The sequence below is a fragment of the Mytilus trossulus genome, chromosome 4, assembly GCF_036588685.1.
Source record: "Mytilus trossulus isolate FHL-02 chromosome 4, PNRI_Mtr1.1.1.hap1, whole genome shotgun sequence".
NCBI lineage: Eukaryota > Metazoa > Mollusca > Bivalvia > Mytilida > Mytilidae > Mytilus > Mytilus trossulus.
In genome coordinates, this window is record NC_086376.1 from 89,093,703 (window position 1) to 89,113,600 (window position 19,898).

At 32.0% G+C, this 19,898-nt stretch overlaps 1 protein-coding gene across 2 annotated transcripts; it reads right to left on the minus strand.

Moving 5' to 3' along the window:
• Positions 1-1,891: 1,891 nt before the first annotated feature.
• On the minus strand, positions 1,892-18,870 carry LOC134714280 (universal stress protein YxiE-like). Of its 2 annotated transcripts, none has more exons than XM_063575517.1 (4): positions 18,756-18,870; positions 4,943-5,023; positions 3,555-3,661; positions 1,892-2,313 (listed from the first exon to the last, which is right to left on the minus strand). In XM_063575517.1, exons 1-4 carry the CDS (start codon positions 18,820-18,822, stop codon positions 2,116-2,118), a joined length of 453 nt encoding a protein of 150 aa, XP_063431587.1. In that variant the 5' UTR covers positions 18,823-18,870; the 3' UTR covers positions 1,892-2,115. The 2 variants fall into 2 exon arrangements, with proteins under 2 accessions (XP_063431587.1, XP_063431586.1); XM_063575516.1 differs by lacking the exon at positions 18,756-18,870 and adding an exon at positions 8,936-9,249.
• Positions 18,871-19,898: the final 1,028 nt, after the last annotated feature.

Genomic DNA, 19,898 nt, shown 5'->3' on the forward strand with positions numbered 1-19,898 from the left:
AATACAAAGCTTTATTACAACTGTCACAGAAACTCAACATTAACCAAGAAAACAAAACATTGATCAATGAACCATAAAAATGAGGTCCAGATCAGATGAACCATGCCAGGCTGACATGTACAGCTAACAATTCTTCAATACAACAAATATAGTTGACTTATTGCTTATAAATTCAGAAAAAAACAGATCAAAACACAAGAACTTAACACTGAGCAATAAGCCATGAAAATGAGGTCAAGGTCAAATAAAACCTGCGTAACAGACATATAGATCATAAAATATTTCCATACACCAAATATAGTTGACCTAATGCATAAAGTATTAGAAAAATAGACCAAAACTCAAAAACTTAACTTTGACCACTGAACCATGAAAATAAGGTCAAGGTCAGATGACACCTGTCAGGTTGACATGTACACCTTACAATCATTCCATACACCAAATATAGAAGACATATTGCATATAGTATAAGAAAAACAGACCAAAACACAAAAACTTAACTATAACCACTGAACCATGAAAATGATGTCAAGGTCAAATGACACCTGTCTGCTAGACATGTACACCTTACAATCATTCCATACACCAAATATGGTAGACCTATTGCATATAGTGTAAGAAAAACAGACCAAAACACAAAAACTTAACTATAACCACTGAACAATGAAAATGAGGTCAAGGTCAGATGACACCTGCCAGTTCAATATGTACACCTTACCGTCCTTCTATACACCGAATATACTAGACCTCTTGCTTATAGTATCTGAGATATGGACTTGACCACCAAAACTTAACCTTGTTCACTGATCCATGAATTGAGGTCGAGGTCAAGTGAAAACTGTCTGACAGGCATGAGGACCTTGAAAGGTACGCACATACCAACTATAGTTATCCAATTACTTAAAATAAGAGAGAATTTAACATTACAAAAATTCTTAACTTTCTTTTAAGTAGTCACTGAACCATGAAAATGAGGTCAAGGACATTGGACATGTGACTGACAGAAAGTTCGTAACATGACGCATCTATATACAAATTAAAGTATGAAGCATCCAGGTCTTCTACCTTCTAAATTATAAAGCTTTTAAGAAGTTAGCTAACGCCGTCGAGTTTTCTGCAACAAAAGTTGCAGGCTCAACAATATACGCCAGATGCGCGTTTCGTATACAAAAGACGCTCGAATCCATTTTTTTTAAAAGGCCAAATACAGTACGAAGTTGAAGAGCATTGAAAACCCAAATTCCTAAAAGTTTTGCCAAATACAGCTAAGGTAATATATGCCTGCGGTAGAAAAGCCGTAGTATTTCAAAAAAATCAAACATTGTAAACAGTAAATTTATAAATATAGCCATATCATTGACAATTCATAGCAGCACAAGCAGTGCTGACTACTGGGCTTGTGATACCCTCGTGGAAATAAATCTCCACCAGCAGTGGCATCGACGCAGTGGTGGTAAATAAACTCATCATAGATACCAGGACTAAATTAAGTATATACACTGGACGCGCGTTTCGTATACAAAAGACTCATCAGTAACGCTTGAATCCCAAAAAAATAAAAAGGCCAAAAAAGTAGGAAGTTGAAGAGCATTGAGAACCAAAATTCCTATATCCATATCAATGAACAGTGCTGACTACTGGACGTGTGATAGCTTCGGGGAAATAAATCTCACCAGCAGTGGCATCGACCCAGTGGTTGTAAATAAACTTATCATAGATACCAGGACTTAATTTAGAATATACGCCAGACCAGCGTTTCGCCTACAAAAGCCTCATCAGTGACGCTCGAATCCAAAAAATTTAAAAAGGCCAAATGCCATTATAGTCATGGCTTTATAGGAATAATTACGTATATGCTTTAATTTATTGATAACGAAATCAATATTTGTACTGATAATTACAGCATTTCAAAATTTTATTACAGTGTTTGAAAAATAGAAAGCCTTTTGAACAAGTTTACTAATAAGATCAAAAAGTTTACACCGACTCTGATCATTTTCAGTATCACAATCTCGATAATTTGGAATCCGAATGCTAACAATATAAAATAGCAGCAACAGGTCAATTCTCGAACGAAAGCTGTAAGTTGTATGCCAAGACTGCAAATAATATTTTTCAACTTGGCATCTTGCAAACAACAATAGGGATGTGCGCATGGTGTAACAGGTAACTGCTGACGCTACCCAATAATGTTTTCCGCAGCTTTCCCAACCCACGTGATCCAGTGACAATAAAGCTAGCTTTAAGTTCCTTTGCTTTGTCCAGAATTGCTGGGCCCGGTTCTCCAAATGCTCTGATAATTTCTCCTTTTATCTGAAACATAAACAATGCATTTTACAATATGTGAATTAATGAATCCAATATACATTAAACCCGATCTCGCACCACTCCTATTTTCTGGTATATCGCGTGCCCAAATGCTTTCATGCGGCTCATCAGAAAACAGTCGCGATGCAAAATTTTGTATAAAAGATCGGTTTCTAATTAGATTTTGTTCAGTTGGGTGGTGGCGTTACATTTTGAGATGTGACCTGTATAAGTGTCCAATATGTTGGCTAATTCCTGTTTTCCTCTTTTTAAAATTTACAAAAATTATGTAGTCATGTTTTAGAATTTGGAAAAGCACTAAGGTTACACGGCAAGGTAAACGTGAACATATTAAGATCGGTAGCATCACTATTGAAGAATTATGATCGCTTCCAAGTACATGTATTTCTGTTGAATATTTCAGAATTTGTATAAGGTAGATAATTGCCTACTTGTGTTGCAATGAGATTCATTATCATTGGAACATTTGATTGTACAATCAAGTCATACAGATGCTTCATTATATGAAGGAGGTTACATTAGATATATCTAATATAACCTTCTTGATTATATCTTAAACAGTTGTGTTTCATCTGATTGTCATCTCTAGCGTATATTAATTTTAAATGAAACGTTCTAATCAAATGTATCTAGTATCTTAAATTTACAGATTAAGATGACGGAGCGAATAAGATAAACAAAAATATAAAAAAAAACAGTATATTAAAATGGAAGCGATATTTTTTTACTTAGTAATTAAAAGTTGAACTACTCATCATATATTTGAAGAAATTCTAGCAAAATTAAGCAAAAATGTGGTAAAATTCATAACCACCCCGATTCTTTCCAATAGTCTTTTTATTCGAATGAACATTCTGTAAAAAAATTTACCTTTTAAAATTAGAATAACAATTTATAAGATATTTATGAAATGGTTCTACCATTATCCTAGACCTTGAAAAATTATATCATAAATGATAGAAAAAAGTCTCAATCTTTCAAATCGGGTTTCGGATATTTTTTTCAAAAATTACCAGTGTGAAACCATTCAAGCAGGAAAATCAACGTTCTTGTCTATAAAAAAAACCGGGAAACGTGAAACACTTATGAACCTTAAAATAGTTTGAGACAACCAATAAAAAATAGAATTTTTAGGATACGTTTTCCAATGAAGAATTACACAACTAAAACATAAACTAAAAACCATTATCCATAACCTTATTTACTGTATTGGGTTCATACGTTACCTTACATTCATCCATACACGCCTTTACACGACTAATCTTCTCGCTAATTTTCTGTTCCTCTGCCTCTATAAGTGCCTTCACTAAAGATTTGTCCAATGGCCCAATAGCTAGAAACATACATAAAAATATGTATACTGAATTATTAGTAACAGTATTAACACATTGCAAGATTTGAATTGATATTGTTGAAATTGAAATTTTGCGAATACCTGTTTTGAAGTGTTATGTATTGCGTTACTGGCACATTTCAACATTTTAACCACAATTCATTTAATTGAATTAGATAATCACATCGGATAAAACAATACCTCACTAGTGCAGTTTTGGCAAATCGTCTAAGGTCCAATTTTGTTTCTTTGCTCCATAAAGTTCACCTGATATATATAATGGCCGCGGTACTTGAAATTTAATAAATCCCGTTAAACAGGGTAGGTGGTAGGTGTCTTCATTTGCAACGGATTGTAATAGTTTCAGCGATTTACTTACACGGGCACTCCTTGTCGACGAATTTCACAAGGAACAGAACTCAATGAGTAAAAAATACATAAGATTAAACGAATTTTTCACTTTTTGTTCCTTTTTAGTAATAACCAGGACACATTTCAACATTTTAACCACAATTCATTTAATTGAATTAGATAATCACATCGGATAAAACAATACCTCACTAGTGCAGTTTTGGCAAATCGTCTAAGGTCCAATTTTGTTTCTTTGCCCCATAAAGTTCACCTGATATATATAATGGCCGCGGTACTTGAAATTTAATAAATCCCGTTAAACAGGGTAGGTGGTAGGTGTCTTCATTTGCAACGGATTGTAATAGTTTCAGCGATTTACTTACACGGGCACTCCTTGTCGACGAATTTCACAAGGAACAGAACTCAATGAGTAAAAAATACATAAGATTAGACGAATTTTTCACTTTTTGTTCCTTTTTAGTAATAACCAGGACACTTATAAAGGTTAGCTTTCCAACTTTTTAGTTTCAATAATTCCTTATAAAAATTAACCCTCAAATGAACAGTTTACTCAAATTACGTTATACCTTGATACACTAGAGATCCATTAGTTATAGACATTCATTTCCCAAGACTGATGATAGATTGTATTCTATGTTTCTTAAGAATACAATGATTTGACGTTTGTTTAAAATATTTCTTTATACATTTCAGAACAATGCAAATTCAATGTAACAAAAACGTAACAAATGTTTTTGGCAGCTTACAGAACATATTAATTGCTATTTAAGTATAAAATCATAAGTATAGTTCTATCATGAAGTGTTTTGACAATCTTGCTCGACACAAGTGTTTTTTTTTGTCATTAAAGTGTCGTAGTGTAATCATTTAAATTATCCCTTTTGCATATTAAAAAGCGTACAAACTCACCACTGAATGCAACATCTGTCCTTTCGCCGACTAAAACAGCAACGACATGATGATTTGATTCCATTAATTCTTCTGAATATTCTATAATAAAAAAAAATACTATGAATTCCATTGTTAAATTAAACTTAAAAGTCTACTTAATGTATTTTCATAAGGCTTGTCGAACTTTAGCTTCTTAGTGTCCTATAGTCAAATGGCCTTCTTATCTTTCATATTTAGATTTTCAAAGGGTAAGGAGTCCTTTTCACAAGAACAAAAAATCCTTTGAATTGAGAGTGTATTTAGAGTTAAGCATAACATGGTCAAAGTTACTTACTTTATAGTCATTATGTCTTCGGTGGAGAGCTGTATCAAGAGCAACCATACCAACTCTCCTTATTTTGTATAATTAAACCATATCCTCTTGGTTTTTTATAGTGTTAAATGTCTTTCGACTTATTATTGTTCATTTATAAGTAAGGAGATGTACTGATGTAGCTATTTTGCCATTAGACAATTATCCAGCAGGTTGAATATAAGCATTTCTAATAGGTCATCATGTCTTCGATGAGTAAAACCTATGTCGTAAATTCAGCTATGAAAGTCACCGACACGAAAAATGTGAAACAATTCACAGTCGAAAACTAACGGCCTAATTTACAAGACAAACATGACAGACATGACCCAACGACAACCATGTTTGTGAACGCTCTACCCTCTCTCCCACCTGATCATAGGACAGTCATATTACAGCATAACATAATTAGGAAACTTTAAATCAAGTTGCTAATTGCATTGTTCAATGGATCGGAACGAAATACAGGGAAACAAATTATTACAAAAAGAATAGACTCAAAGCTCCGATATAATAGTCCTTGCAGTAACTGGATTCCAACTAATTACAACTGATAAATAAATCCTGTTATCTCAGAGTAAAGTATCATATAACCATCACGTAGCTTTGTATTTCTATCTACTAATTTATTTCATGTATTTTAATTTTAGTATATCAATAAAATACATCATTTGTATGTAGAATATTATAAACGAAGCTGAAACCGTTACAAAATCATATATTTCAACCAGCTGTGAATTACGTCTCTTTCATTATTCAATACAAACTAAAGCAACTAATTAGTTGGCTAATGATGAACCTGCTGTTTGTTGCCATTGCCAAAATTCCAACATAATCAAAACGCAGTATGATTATGCTCAAAATTTCCATATAGATGACATAGATTGAAGAAAGTATTTTAGAAGAAACAGTCGTTTTCCATTATTTCTCGTTAATATATATTAATAGTTATATTGCTTCAAAATACAGCAACGAAAATTCCACAAAGTAGAAAAGTCTAAAACATTTTCAAAAAAATGAAAACAACACGTTATAAATTTCAAAACTCTGAAGCGCTTTTCTGCATGGATTTATCTTTATAAGGAACGCTCAAAGTCGAATAAGTGTAAGCCTATGATCTGTATATATATCACCAAAACAGTTGAAGAGCAATATGATAAAGGAAAAATCCCGACCTAACGGCCTAAGCGAGTACCAAAATAAATCTAGGATCACTTTTCCTAAGCAAGATGATACCTTAGTTTCTTTACAATACAAAGAATTATATAAACGGAAAATATATGAAAAGTCTGTTCTAATTCATGTCAGGACCGAAACCTGATGACACCGTCGGGAATTAATTTCTTGGTCATTCAAGTTTTCCCCGTGTTCGGACCGAAAACTTTCTTGCTTTTCTTATGTAAAAAGAAAATCACAAAAATACCAAACTCCCAGCAAAATTCAAAACGAAAATTCAATAATCAAATGGCAAAACCAAAAGCTCAAACACATCAAACGAGTGGATAACAACTGTCAAATTCCTGACTTCGTACAGACATTTTTTCATATAGAAAATGGTGGATTTAACCTGGTTTTGTAGCTAGGTAAACCGCTCGCTTGTATGACAGTCGCATAAAATTCCATTATATTGACATATGATGCGTATACAAACTGACAAACAGACATAATAAATAAAAATGTCAATAATACAGTAGTCAACATTGTGCTATAATCATAATCACTAAAAAAAAAAAAAAACATGTAACAAAGAAGCACAAAATGGCATAAAAACAAGAATACAAAAATTAACCATAGTACAATAACACAATGACGGTAAATGTAAATTATAACTATTTTCACACTTTTTAAGTTATGCTATATTTCATGTCGTTTTAGGACTTTGCACTTAGACCTTTATCACATGATATAGGACACCCAGCAAATAGGCATTCGAGAACTTTTTCTTAAAATCTAAATCTTTTTCCCTACGGATTTGTCTAAAACGTCGAAAACCTTGTTAATCAAACAGCCCATAAATAGATAGAGCAAGTGGAAATGTTAAAGGAGGAAATGCTTTTGCCATTGTAAGTGTTATATCCTGTCGTAGAATAAAACTTCACTTATTACGTGACAAAAAGCCACACATTTTGATACCTGTGTCTCAGATGAACTTAATTTTTAAAATTTAACCTTTTAATGCATTGTCTCACATTCCGTATAAGTTTAAACATATTTATTTATAGTGAATTGGGGGAAAAGTTAGTTTAACTTTTAACAATCCCTTTCCACTTTGCTGGTGCGAGTGCTGCATTGTAGTTGCATCAGTCTGCTCTTTTTCGAAAGTTACAAGGGTGTCTTTTCCGTGCAAGAGATATTGCACTCTCTTCACATGGATCAGCCATGTATTGTCCCTTCCGACGTTCTATCGTTGTTCTTTAAGGTCATACTCACACATGGGGTCAAGGGAGAGCCGGTATTTGCCACATTCTACACACCGCAAATTCCATATAAGTAATAAGGTGGCAATATATGGCTTGAGTGTGCAGATGTTCTGGATCAGTGTGCTTACTCATAGGAATTTGCATATTTTTAACTGTCTGCCAAAAGCAATAATACGGACTTTAGTAAATAAATGTTCAGCATACAAAAACATACATAAGGTACGGCTAAAAAAACAGCCAATGCACTTTAATCACATGTTTAACTTTTTCAGAAACCAGTAATAGATAAATTCTAATCAGAGATTGCTCTGACGTATATATGTCTGTCCTTTCGAGACTTTCTTGGCCAAACATATTTCTTAAAAGACCATCGCAAGTCCGAGTAATCTCGAACTAACACATAAAACTGTCAAAATATGGTGAACAAAATAACATGCTTTAAACTTTACAGTAGAGAGGTCAATGGTCAGATGAAACACATAACTATTGTTTATGAATATCAAGTGACTACTAGTTGTATATGTATTTCACTATTGAAGTTCACAATGGAAATATTTAACAAAAAAAGAACAGAAAAAATGTCCTTGTTGATAACATTAATGTTTGACAATTATGTTTGCTTTAACTATTAAGGAAAAGACATAGCTCAAGCCAAAGAAACAACATAGCTCAAGTTACTGCTCACAAGGAAGCTATTAAACCAAGAGTTCCAAATGGTGAAGTTGAAATCATCCCTTCGTAAATTTTACGGACGCCATCACGAGTTGGTTGACCGTTATGGAATAACCGTTTCACAAATGATATCGGATATGTTCCTTACGTCGTAACTACAATCCCTTTCCCTTTCATGAATTTGACCTACCGAATTAGACTATTTACCGGATTTGTAATCACATAAGCAACACGACGGGTGCCGCATGTGGAGCAGGATCTGCTTACCCTTCCGGAGCACCTGAGATCACCCCTAGTTTTTGGTGGGGTTCGTGTTGTTTATTCTTTAGTTTTCTATGTTGTGTCATGTGTACTATTGTTTTTCTGTTTGTTTTTTTCATTTTGAGCCATGGCGTTGTCAGTTTGTTTTAGATTTACGAGTTTGACTGTCCCTTTGGTGTCTTTCGTCCCTCTTTTAAAAGAAACGACATAGCTAAAGCTAAAAGAAACGACATAGCTAAAGTTTAAAGAAACGACATAGCTTAACATGAATTTCGGAATGTCAATACTTCATATACATGTACTTACTTTTTATCGCGAAAAGAGAAACATCGCTACCATCCACACTTAGAAGTACAACTGAAATCTTTCGATCTTCCATATTTAATTAGTATTTTAAAGTATATAATCCCTATAATAACACTGCATACGTTTGAATAATATTAGATATAATGGCTACTGTTTCATTAAGTCATTTAAACATTTAAAGCGAACAATTAGTAAATATCGTATCTGATGAACATAGTTTTATCATCTTTGAAACCAGAGCACACAAAACTTTTTACAATTCAGGTTCAAAAAGTGACCCCTCTCAATATTCATTGACGTCACACGTCAGATTGGTATTTTGATTGCAAAAACACGCCTTGAAACTAATCTTTATTTTGTACATGTTACGTGTTAGACTGGAGTTAATAATATTTTGTTCTTTACAGAATTCATCATATAAAAGAGAAATTCTAATATTGACAACATATAGAATATCGATAATAAATATATGAAATTAATCTAACTGTCATTTCAGTTAATGACATTCTTGGAACAAAGATACCTAATTTTAGCACTATCAAAATTCCCTCGACCAATGATGATTATATATAATTTATATATAGATGTACCGTTATGAAAGAAGTAAATCAACACTAGTCCAGGATTTCTGAGGGGGAACAGTAAAAATTAGCAATATGAACATATTCAAAGACCCTTAAGGTAATGAATTCATTAATACAACGAATCAACCTGAGTACGAACTTTTCTGCAATATTGATTCTCTGTTTTATGACATAACATAACAAATAAAAAAGAAAAGAAAAAATAGTCCGAGGAGGAAGTATTGAACATTATCCGTACCCTTATCAATTGCAATAATAAAAATCTTCCATCCTTTCATTATTATGAGAATAAGTAGAGAGTAAAATCACAAAAATACTCAAAAATTCAAAACAGAAAGTCCCTGATCAACGGATTAAATAAAAAGCTCAAACACATCAAACGAATGGACAACAACTGTCATGATCTTGACTTGGTAATGTAAAAATGTCAAAAATACAGCAGTCAACATTGTGTTATAATTTTAATCACTAAAAAAAAAAATATGTAACGAAGAAGACAAGAATAATTGAACTAACTATAGTGCAATAACACAATGACGGGATGTTTAAGTACAAAGCCATGTTATATATGTAACAAAGAAACATAAAATGGCATATATACAAAGCAGAAACAAAAAACGAAAGACAAGAAACAAGGTTTTCGAAGTAACACCAATAAGCATATAGACAAAGCATATTAACAAACATGAAAGACAAGAATACGAGAATATCTTCAACAATAATGACAGGACGTACAAGTACCACACGTAGTCTTATAACCATAAAAACAAACAAATAAATAACAAAGAAGCACAAACAGGCATATATCAAACTTAACAACCTCATTCATTGCTTTCTTTCTTTCGAATTTGATTTATGTATGTTAAGTCCTCCCATAAACGACTGAAATAGATTGGATACTCTGTTTCGATTGTCTTTCTATAAGACATCGTTTATGTGAAATGTATTTGGAACAATAACCATGAGTTCAGTAACATCAATATGAACAACTGCTTTACCAACAATTAAGATACAAGAGTCACATTTGATACCTTTTGAAATATTTGTATGAGATATATTGATGCGAAAATTGTTTTTGAAGGATTTTAAAAGTTTAAAGCATTGCCTTGAAAGAGAAGAAAATGTATTGTATACTTTTCCACAATTAAAAGGGAAAAATGAATATCCTGCAAGAGAACAAAACAAAGAACAATTGTGTACAAACTTTTATATGAATTATCGTGCAGTGCAAACAAATGCATCCGTATCAACAAATGAATAATATATGTAATCGGTAAACAACTCTACTCCCATTCCCTGAGTATTCAATCACATGAATGAAAACGTTAAAAGGCCTACAATATTTACGAAAAGACGATAATCTGATTCTAATGGCACGAGGACAGTTTTATTTCGTAATGCATTTGTTACAGACAATCAAAAAGTAAAATCACAAAAATACTGAACTCAGAGGAAAATCAATTTGGAAAGTTCATAATCACATGGAAAAATCAAATAAACAAATACACATGTGAAAAATCAAAAGATGCACTTTCTCAAAAATATTGTTTTCAATTTGATGAAGGACTGGTGAGACAAATTACATCAAAATTATAGAAACCACTATTAACTAACTAACATATAGAAAATGTTATAAAAGGAACTTTTGAATTAAGTTTGACAGAAATATGATTTTGTTTACCTTTTTCAAAAACAGCTTTATTTGAAAATTCACTACTCAATTATTTTACAGCGTAGTGACTACTTTCATCTCTGTGTTTGCTTAATCAGGCATCACATATGAAGAAATAAATTAGGAAGTTTTATGAGACAAAAGTGTAATTAATACACATTGTCAATGTCAATGATCAGGGGAGGAGAAGTGTGTTCCTTAGACTGATTGGTAAACATCAACCTGATCAAGGGGTGACACATTTGACTCCTTGTTATTTTGGTTCTATGTGTTTATTTGACTGTTGTTGTCTATTTATCATCGTTTGTTTTACTCTGAAGTCTTCATTTTAAATGATTTTAATTGCATCTTGTAACTCGCATTCCATTTTTCTATTTGGTACATCATACAACAGGTTAATTTTATAAACTCAGCTATAGACTAAAAATGCAAAACTAAGCTTTTGCATTTTACATCTTATATTTCCTGTATTAAGCAAAATATCATATGTAGCCTTGTTCCTTGGTTCGGGACTGATACATTACAAACTGACATGAGATGACTACAAATAATTGAAAATGAAAGCAAAGACATTTGTCATTCTTATCTTTTAGTAGGTTTTGATGTTCTCTATTCAATAATCAATATTGCCTAATAGAATACTGAATTCTTATAAATGTAATCTTTTGTGCTAAATAAACTTTATGAACAAAGAAAGAAATGAGTCTCTACTTTTACATTTTAATCATAGAATATAGGTTTTATTTATATAAACGTCATTTAGTAATAAACGTCTCATTCTTCATGAACCTTTTATCAAATCAAACTGAGGTTTCAATATTGCTTATTACTACAAAATACAAGTTTTAAATACTTCTAATGTGTTGTCTCACAAACAACATACATTTTAACCCGATATCGTGATAGTGGTTTCAAACTAGTGAGGTATATAATTCCCCAAAAGAATGTTTATCAATATCAATGACCACCGGAAGTACTCAATAACTATCTTGAAACCATATGTCATACCATTTTTAACATATAAGTAAACAAAATTAAACACCAAGTTTAACAACATCACGAAGCGCTTGTTTGTATTAACCTTCATCAGGAATGCAAAAAGCAGAATATTTGAAGGCCGAGGATACATAAGAATCGATACCGTTGAAGAGCTATATGACCAAAAGAAATTTCTAAATATAACCCTTATGTATTGATGGTCAACTGCCTGATGTTAAAACATAAGGGTTTTTCTTTATATAAAAAAATAAGAAGCGGACAGTTTAAGAAAGGTTTGTGATAAATCAGGTTAGTACTGGAGTACTTACTACTGAGCTGATGATATTTATCAATCATGAACTGTTGACGAGGTCAATACGTTATATATCGACCGAGGACAAAGCCATTCGATTAAGCAAAATCAAAATCTGGTTAACAAACTAAAACCGTTGGAAACACATCAACTATTACAGACATCAACTATCACAGAAACACTGAAACAACAGGAACGATGAACTGCAACAAAAGCAAAGGACAACATTAATAGTAATGAACGATAGGTAATAACTTCAATATTCCTGACGACTAGGTACAGGACATTTAGGACATTTTAGGAATACATTGTGGGTTGTACCAGGTTTTTTGGCTTGGCAAACCTCCGTGTTAAATTGAAGTGAGAAAAATACCAAAATTCTGTACCCTCTTTGCAGATTTTTCTAAAACTTATACAATTCGTTCCATTAAAAAAATGTCAAACGGAGATGTAACCGGTTTTTTATGTAAATTAAAAACAACGTTGAGGCCTAGTATTGATAAAAGCAGCAATTTTTCATACGTGTGCGTGCTAAACAAATTTCTTGGTAGAGGGGTCTAAATACAGCACAAACAAAATTTTCCAATAGACCAAAAAGTGAAAAAATACATTTTAACAACACGTATTTGATTAGCAAGTTTAACAACGGGTGTTCTTAAACCCTGCTGACTGACATGGCGATTGCCAATAAACTCATCATAGATACCAAGACTAGATTTGCCAAATGATCGGATCACAAGATGTTACAAAATTTGATAACAAACAGAAAGCAGTAAACTTGCGAAAAGATGGTATCCTCCAAACAAAAGGTACAAACACCAGTACACCATATCCTGATTTCGACAATCAATATCTCTTCAGTGATGTTAGGAATCGAAACGGTATTTGGAAGGCAATATACTTCACCTCAATTGGGTAAAGACTCTTGAAATAGAATAAACGGATCATGAAAACCTGAAGAGGCAAATATAATACAAACCCAAACAAAAATATAAACATATCTAAATTTAAAACAAATTTATATATATAGGACTCGGCGGTGCGATTGGGACGCCGAAGCGCAATGGTCACGCTGAAGTGCGATGGTCTATAAAACGCATGATAGCTAGTCTAAAATAAAATTTACAAATGTGCATTTTTATGATTAGTATATGAAGATTTTTGTAATATTAAGTATATAGATTTGCATTCATTATTGTCTATGTCTGTCATTAGTAAACGTTGCGTACTAAATGAAACTTCGTCATTGATAAATAAAATCTGAACAAATCAATATACAGCGTATTGGCCTCGTCAAAAGTCCATAATTGATAAATATAGTATACCCTATAAAAAAGTGTTTGCTATAAACACTTCTTTCAGACCAAATACCAACGAAAAATATTCGTGTTTAGCTGTAGGAACAGAATATTGCACGATTTCATGTATATTACTAAAACAGTACATTCATTTTTATTTACCAAATTCAAATTCGATTTAAGTATGTACATATTTTACAGCTAAATGATCCTTAAAAATATGAACTATATATATTGTCACACTGTGGTTATCAGATATATATGTATTATCATTCGATCCGATACTTTTTCCTGCGTCCCATAATGTCAGCGCTCTTATAATTAAATGCAACATTCTTCAATAGTTTGATAATTTATAATTTTATAATTAAGTCATGTATTTGAACCAGGTTCATTAACAAACAATCTTTCAAATCGCAGATATTTGATAAGAATTATGTAATAATAAATTTGATATGGCGTGCAATGAAATTATATTGACTAGTATTGTATCTTAGGAGAATACGATCTAAGTTAGAGTCTTATTCGTTTTGTGATTGTTTGCTAATAAAACATGCTGCAACTAAACTAACAATCAAGAGAAGAAGCTTGTATCTATATTCCTTTGAATAGTACGGTAGTTAATCTCATCGCATTAGGAAAACAATTAAGCAGCCTATGCGATTATTCCTTTTAATTTATGCCAGTTTTTTAATGAGTTTCTTTAAATGCCTTTTACATGGTCACTTTTTGTCTCTACATAGTTCAATACAATGCATTGCTACATCGCTACGTACACTTTATGTCATAAACAGGACAATTATATCAAAACACAATCATTTTCATACCTTTTTACATTTTACATTTTAATGTGCGTATTGTTATGCGTTTACTTTTCTACATTGGTTAGAGGTATAGGGGGAGGGTTGAGATCTCACAAACATGTTTAACCCCGCCGCATTGTTGCGCCTGTCCCAAGTCAGGAGCCTCTGGCCTTTGTTAGTCTTATATTATTTTAATTTTAGTTTCTTGTGTACAATTTGGAAATTAGTATGGCGTTCATTATCACTGAACTAGTATATTTTTGTTTAGGGGCCAGCTGAAGGACGCCTCCGGGTGTGGAAATTTATCGTTACATTGAAGACCTGTTGGTGACCTTCTGCTGTTGTTTTTTTTTATTTAGTCGGGTTGTTGTCTCTTTGACACATTCCCCATTTCCATTCTCAATTTTACTGTTTATATTTGTAATTTTAAAAAATATCGTTATTTTTTCGATTTGTTTGAAATAATTAAAACGTTGTTACGCTTCTTGATCGATTTTGAATTTGAGCCAATTTTGATGAACCCAAAACTCAATATGATTTATGAACTAACTAAAATAACAAAAACTGGTTATGACCATTGTGCCCTATACAACTGATCAAGATATCGTTCAGATCATATTAAGCAATATTTCATGAGGAGCAATCATCAATGAATATAAAAGATACTTTGGTTTCAGAAACGAACAACTGCTTGTATTGCAACTGATCAAAAGCATAATAATGGCAATCGTAGTATACTGCTGTTCCAAAGTCATAAATCGAGTGGATGAATACACACTATAACTGAGGGAAACACATCATCTACAAGATGAAAACAAAGGAACAACAAACACACTGAGGTGCAACAAAAACAAACGCAAACATACATAGAAACGAACCATTTTATAACTGTCATATTCCTTACTTTGTACTGGCCATTTTATTTGGACTAACACATATACTTCAGTCATGTTATTGCGCTTATTGTTTAAATATGTGGTAATGTTTCCAGATATGACAAACATATTGATGTTGCCAATAACTACACGAACAATGAGTTGTTTTACAACAATTTGATATGCTCTCTCTATAACTTTTATTTTCATAGTTGCATTAAAAAAGATCAATGTGTCGATGACGGTAAATTAATAGAAGCAAAATATAATTTGTAATTACCTCTATTTATTACCTAATTTAGCCTTCTTATTGTTGAGATTCGAGTGACAACGCTAAGTTTTATTTTTCGTGTTTCACGTGTCTTGTTGGATAAATTGTAAGCCTTGTATCTTTGTTGAGTTTTTGTATCATCAGAAAAAGAAATAATTTCTATGCAACAGTAGACAATCGAGGTTCAAGTAACATAAATAAATTAATAAGTTACAAATCAATGTAAAAAAGAACATGTTTTTGCGAATTTATGAATGAGTTTCGAGAGACATCATCTAAGATGTTAAATTTTCGATTTTGTCCTATTCAGTTTTGTGACATTTTACTGAGTGTTGATTCACATGACAAGTGATGCAAGGGTTACAGGATACACTTATCCTATTGACACAAACGGTCACGCACCTTTGAGGATTCATGCGATTTTCGCAGTTTTTATTTGTGACCATGTATGGACTACATGGTTGGCGATATCCTTGTTAACAAACGATCCGATCCGCCAGCATAAGTAACGACTAGGTGGTAGTAATAACATTAAGGTTAACAACTATGTGCAGAAGATGCGCATTATAACAATAATTGTCTTTTCAGAGATGCTACCAAAATCTATACATTAAAATCTATATATGTAAACACAGTTAACAAGTAAACAGGTGTAGCTAGCATATCTGTGTCTATGATACATGTATGGTAAGACAGTGAAATATTGCCTAACTTACTGAAATTATGTAAGAAGCAACAGTTAACCCATGTTCAAATTCCATACATCAATTAAAAAGATATAAATCAAGGTTTGAAAAAAACGATGGCATGTAACTTATCAAGAAGACAGTTGTCCTTTGTATATCTAAGTCAATTCAAAAAGTAGCCAGTTTTCTTCAATCCTATCATAATCTATTAAAAGTTTCCTTTGGTCCTACATACCTTTGGTTCTATTTTTGACCTAGTCACATCAATTCATCCAAACATTGCACATGTTATAAAATTTCGGCATGGAGACGTGTACAAATTTTGGCATACATGTTATCAAAACCGGTATGTTAAAGTAAAATGATGAAAAAACTGAACTGTAAGGAATATTCAAAATGAAAAATTTCTTATCAAATGGCAAAAAAAACCTCAACCACATCAAACGAATTGAAAACAACTGCCATATTCAAAACTTGGTACAGGTATTTCCTTATGTAAATAATCGTGAAAACAGTCAGTAATTATTTCTAACTTAAGACATAACTAATAACTGAAACCCGGTTTAAATTTTAACCCTACCACCTATAACTACGTGTTTAAGATTAGAACAAATGTAGGTGTCCTTTAATACTTTTTTGGTATACTAAACTGAATAAATCAATTAATAAAGATATGCAGATCTTACTGACGGAATTATAACCCATTCATTTAAAATAAATAACTATATCGTTTTAAAATCAAATGATATAAATGTTTAAAGTAATCGAAGAACCTAATGAGAAAGCTGATATGTTATACTGAACATAGAACAATTGTAACTGATTATTTTGTTCACGCTTCAGCAATGTGTGAATATCTTCTTGTATATATATATATATATATATATGAATATAATCGGGGTTGTTTTACTTCAGGTTGCACTTTAATATCAAAATATCCATTCTGAATGTTCATCTTAGGTCGCAACCTTTTGGTTCAACAAAGAGTTAAAAGATTCATTTTGTAATTACGGCAAGTGTGTAGCTGACCTTTACAGATTTACAGTATGTGCTCAATTGATATCGTGCATTGCAATATTTTCGTCTAACTTTGAACTTTATTAATCTTATTTTTTTGTTTCTCTTCAATAATAAATAAAAATTGAGTATCGTATTATGACGATGCGACATATAAAGCCTATTTGGCTGGCTGAAGGTCACTTGTGTATTTCAATATAATTATAATTTGAGTTGAACTTTAAATATTCATTCATTATTTATTCAGACAAAAATGATGCGCACATTTTAGTCCGTAATTATTAAGTCTTATTTGATATAAAGGGAAGAATATGTGATTTCATAATTGTTCTTCATTCTGAATGTACTTGTTAGCTAGGAAATTAAGAATAATAAGTAGTGGTCATTTACTTGGAACATGGAAGCAGTTTCCGTTGGTCCTAACTAATTAATCATTTAAGATCAGACTTTTCCTTATCAATTCCCAATCAACTTAACAAGTTTTTTTAGTCTTATTTAAGTAACATGCAGACAGTTTCTCTTAGTTCTGTTATTGATATACGTAACATGCGAGGTTTTTGGCGTTACATACTATATATTTATTTTAAGTCGAGTACTATCTATTTCATTCTTACTTCGTCTAACTAATTATTACAAGTGAATTTATGTTGTATAATAGCTTTGTATTAAAAGAATGTGAAATATGGATAACATTAGGGTAACAATTCATTCAGTGCATATCCAGTACAAATTACATAAAACGTCAGTTTAAATTATAATCAACGTCTGCTACTAAACGTCTATAAAAGAAATTGACAGCTTATAATTAGTTTCCTTTTTGCTAAATAAACAGGAACCGTGCAAAGCAACTACTGATTTATAATGTCTGGTTCATGAGGAACATATACATCTATAAACGAAAGATATAAGTGCAACCAAGAAATGCAAAACTTTGAATTTCGCACTAAAAATGTGTCGGAACATATGAAAATGGCTGGTAGGTCAAGAGGCAACATTTATCAATTTATAGGGTTGTTTCGAAATTTTACCCAATTTTTAATTCGTATATGTTTTCGCATTTATTTAACCACTGATTACTTGGTAAATTTATCTAGCAAAGTTGAAATCACAATGTGTTCTCTTATTTTCGGCTTTTTAATAGTAAATATCTCTCGGATATGTTTGGTTTGGCTGTCAAACGTTTCATTTAATCTTTCCATCTTTCCAAATGACTTTGTAAGTCTAATCAAGCAGTAAAACAGTTCATTTTACTTTGATCGCCAGGTAAAATCTAATATAAAGTTTTGTAAATAAAGAGACACACTTTCATATTGAATAACTTACGTTGCAATGCACTAAGACAGCATTTGCTCCCATCGACTGCAATAATTACATTTTGCTTTGTTTCCATTTTGTACAAAGAAAATGTACATAAAAACTTAGGTCAACAAGCAGGAGGAGTAGCTCTATTTTAAATTAGTAATTTCTAACATTATCAAATTTGGTTTATTGTCTTAGGTTCATTTATTCTGTTTATGAGTTACTGAACTATTACTGGTTTTAAATCAGTAGATATGTCGTTAAAATTCCAAACAATAGTATCACTTAGTATTTACTTACTAGTCAATATTGTTGCTTATCTATAATCTATAATTGTTCGTCGAATATAATCTCTATTTCTTTTGATAAATCTTTTCATTCTTTTGGGTATTTAACTTAAAATCACATATCAAAGCGTTTTCAACCTGCGTCTTCAGAAGTCAGTTCTAATCATCGCTCATTTCGGTAACTCTGCCAGTCTGCTCGAAAGATCTTTGGTAGAAAACTGTCGTCTATGTTCTCCTACGAACGTTCTCTTATGATTTTTATGAAAGGGAATTATCCAAAAATTGGTCTGCAGCTTAAAAACTATTGAATTGAAGTGGGTAAGGTTTTTATTAATTTACACTGCAAAAACTTCGTGTTTATCGATAATTTAATCATCAATGAATTAAACACAGCGGCGCAGGTCTAGACCGGTATAGTTCTGATTTCAAATATCGCTGCCTTAGAAGATATACAATTCGTTCATTACATAATCATACAAAATCAAATACACTGTAGTTAACCGACTAAAGCATTGCTCTGTCACAAGTATGTGATAATTAGGTCTATCATATTAAGCAGAAAGTAAATTATGTGGGGTAACATTTTCAATCATCATTAACAAACATGTATGTTAGATCTGTAAAACACGAATAGCTGTTGCATGGGGTTACTACGATAGTGTTCATTTCAGATTTATTGAATGAATTGTATTTCATACATACCGAGTAATCGATTTGAGTTCTAGAGTTTTCTGGAAATGTAGTCTGAGAATGTGTTGAACATTTAATGTCTGTGTTTTGTTCACACATCGTTGTTTATATTATGAATTTGTATGTGACTGTCATACAAGTGAGAGGTTTAGTCTGCGATAAAACCAGGTTTAATTTAAAAAGGAACCAG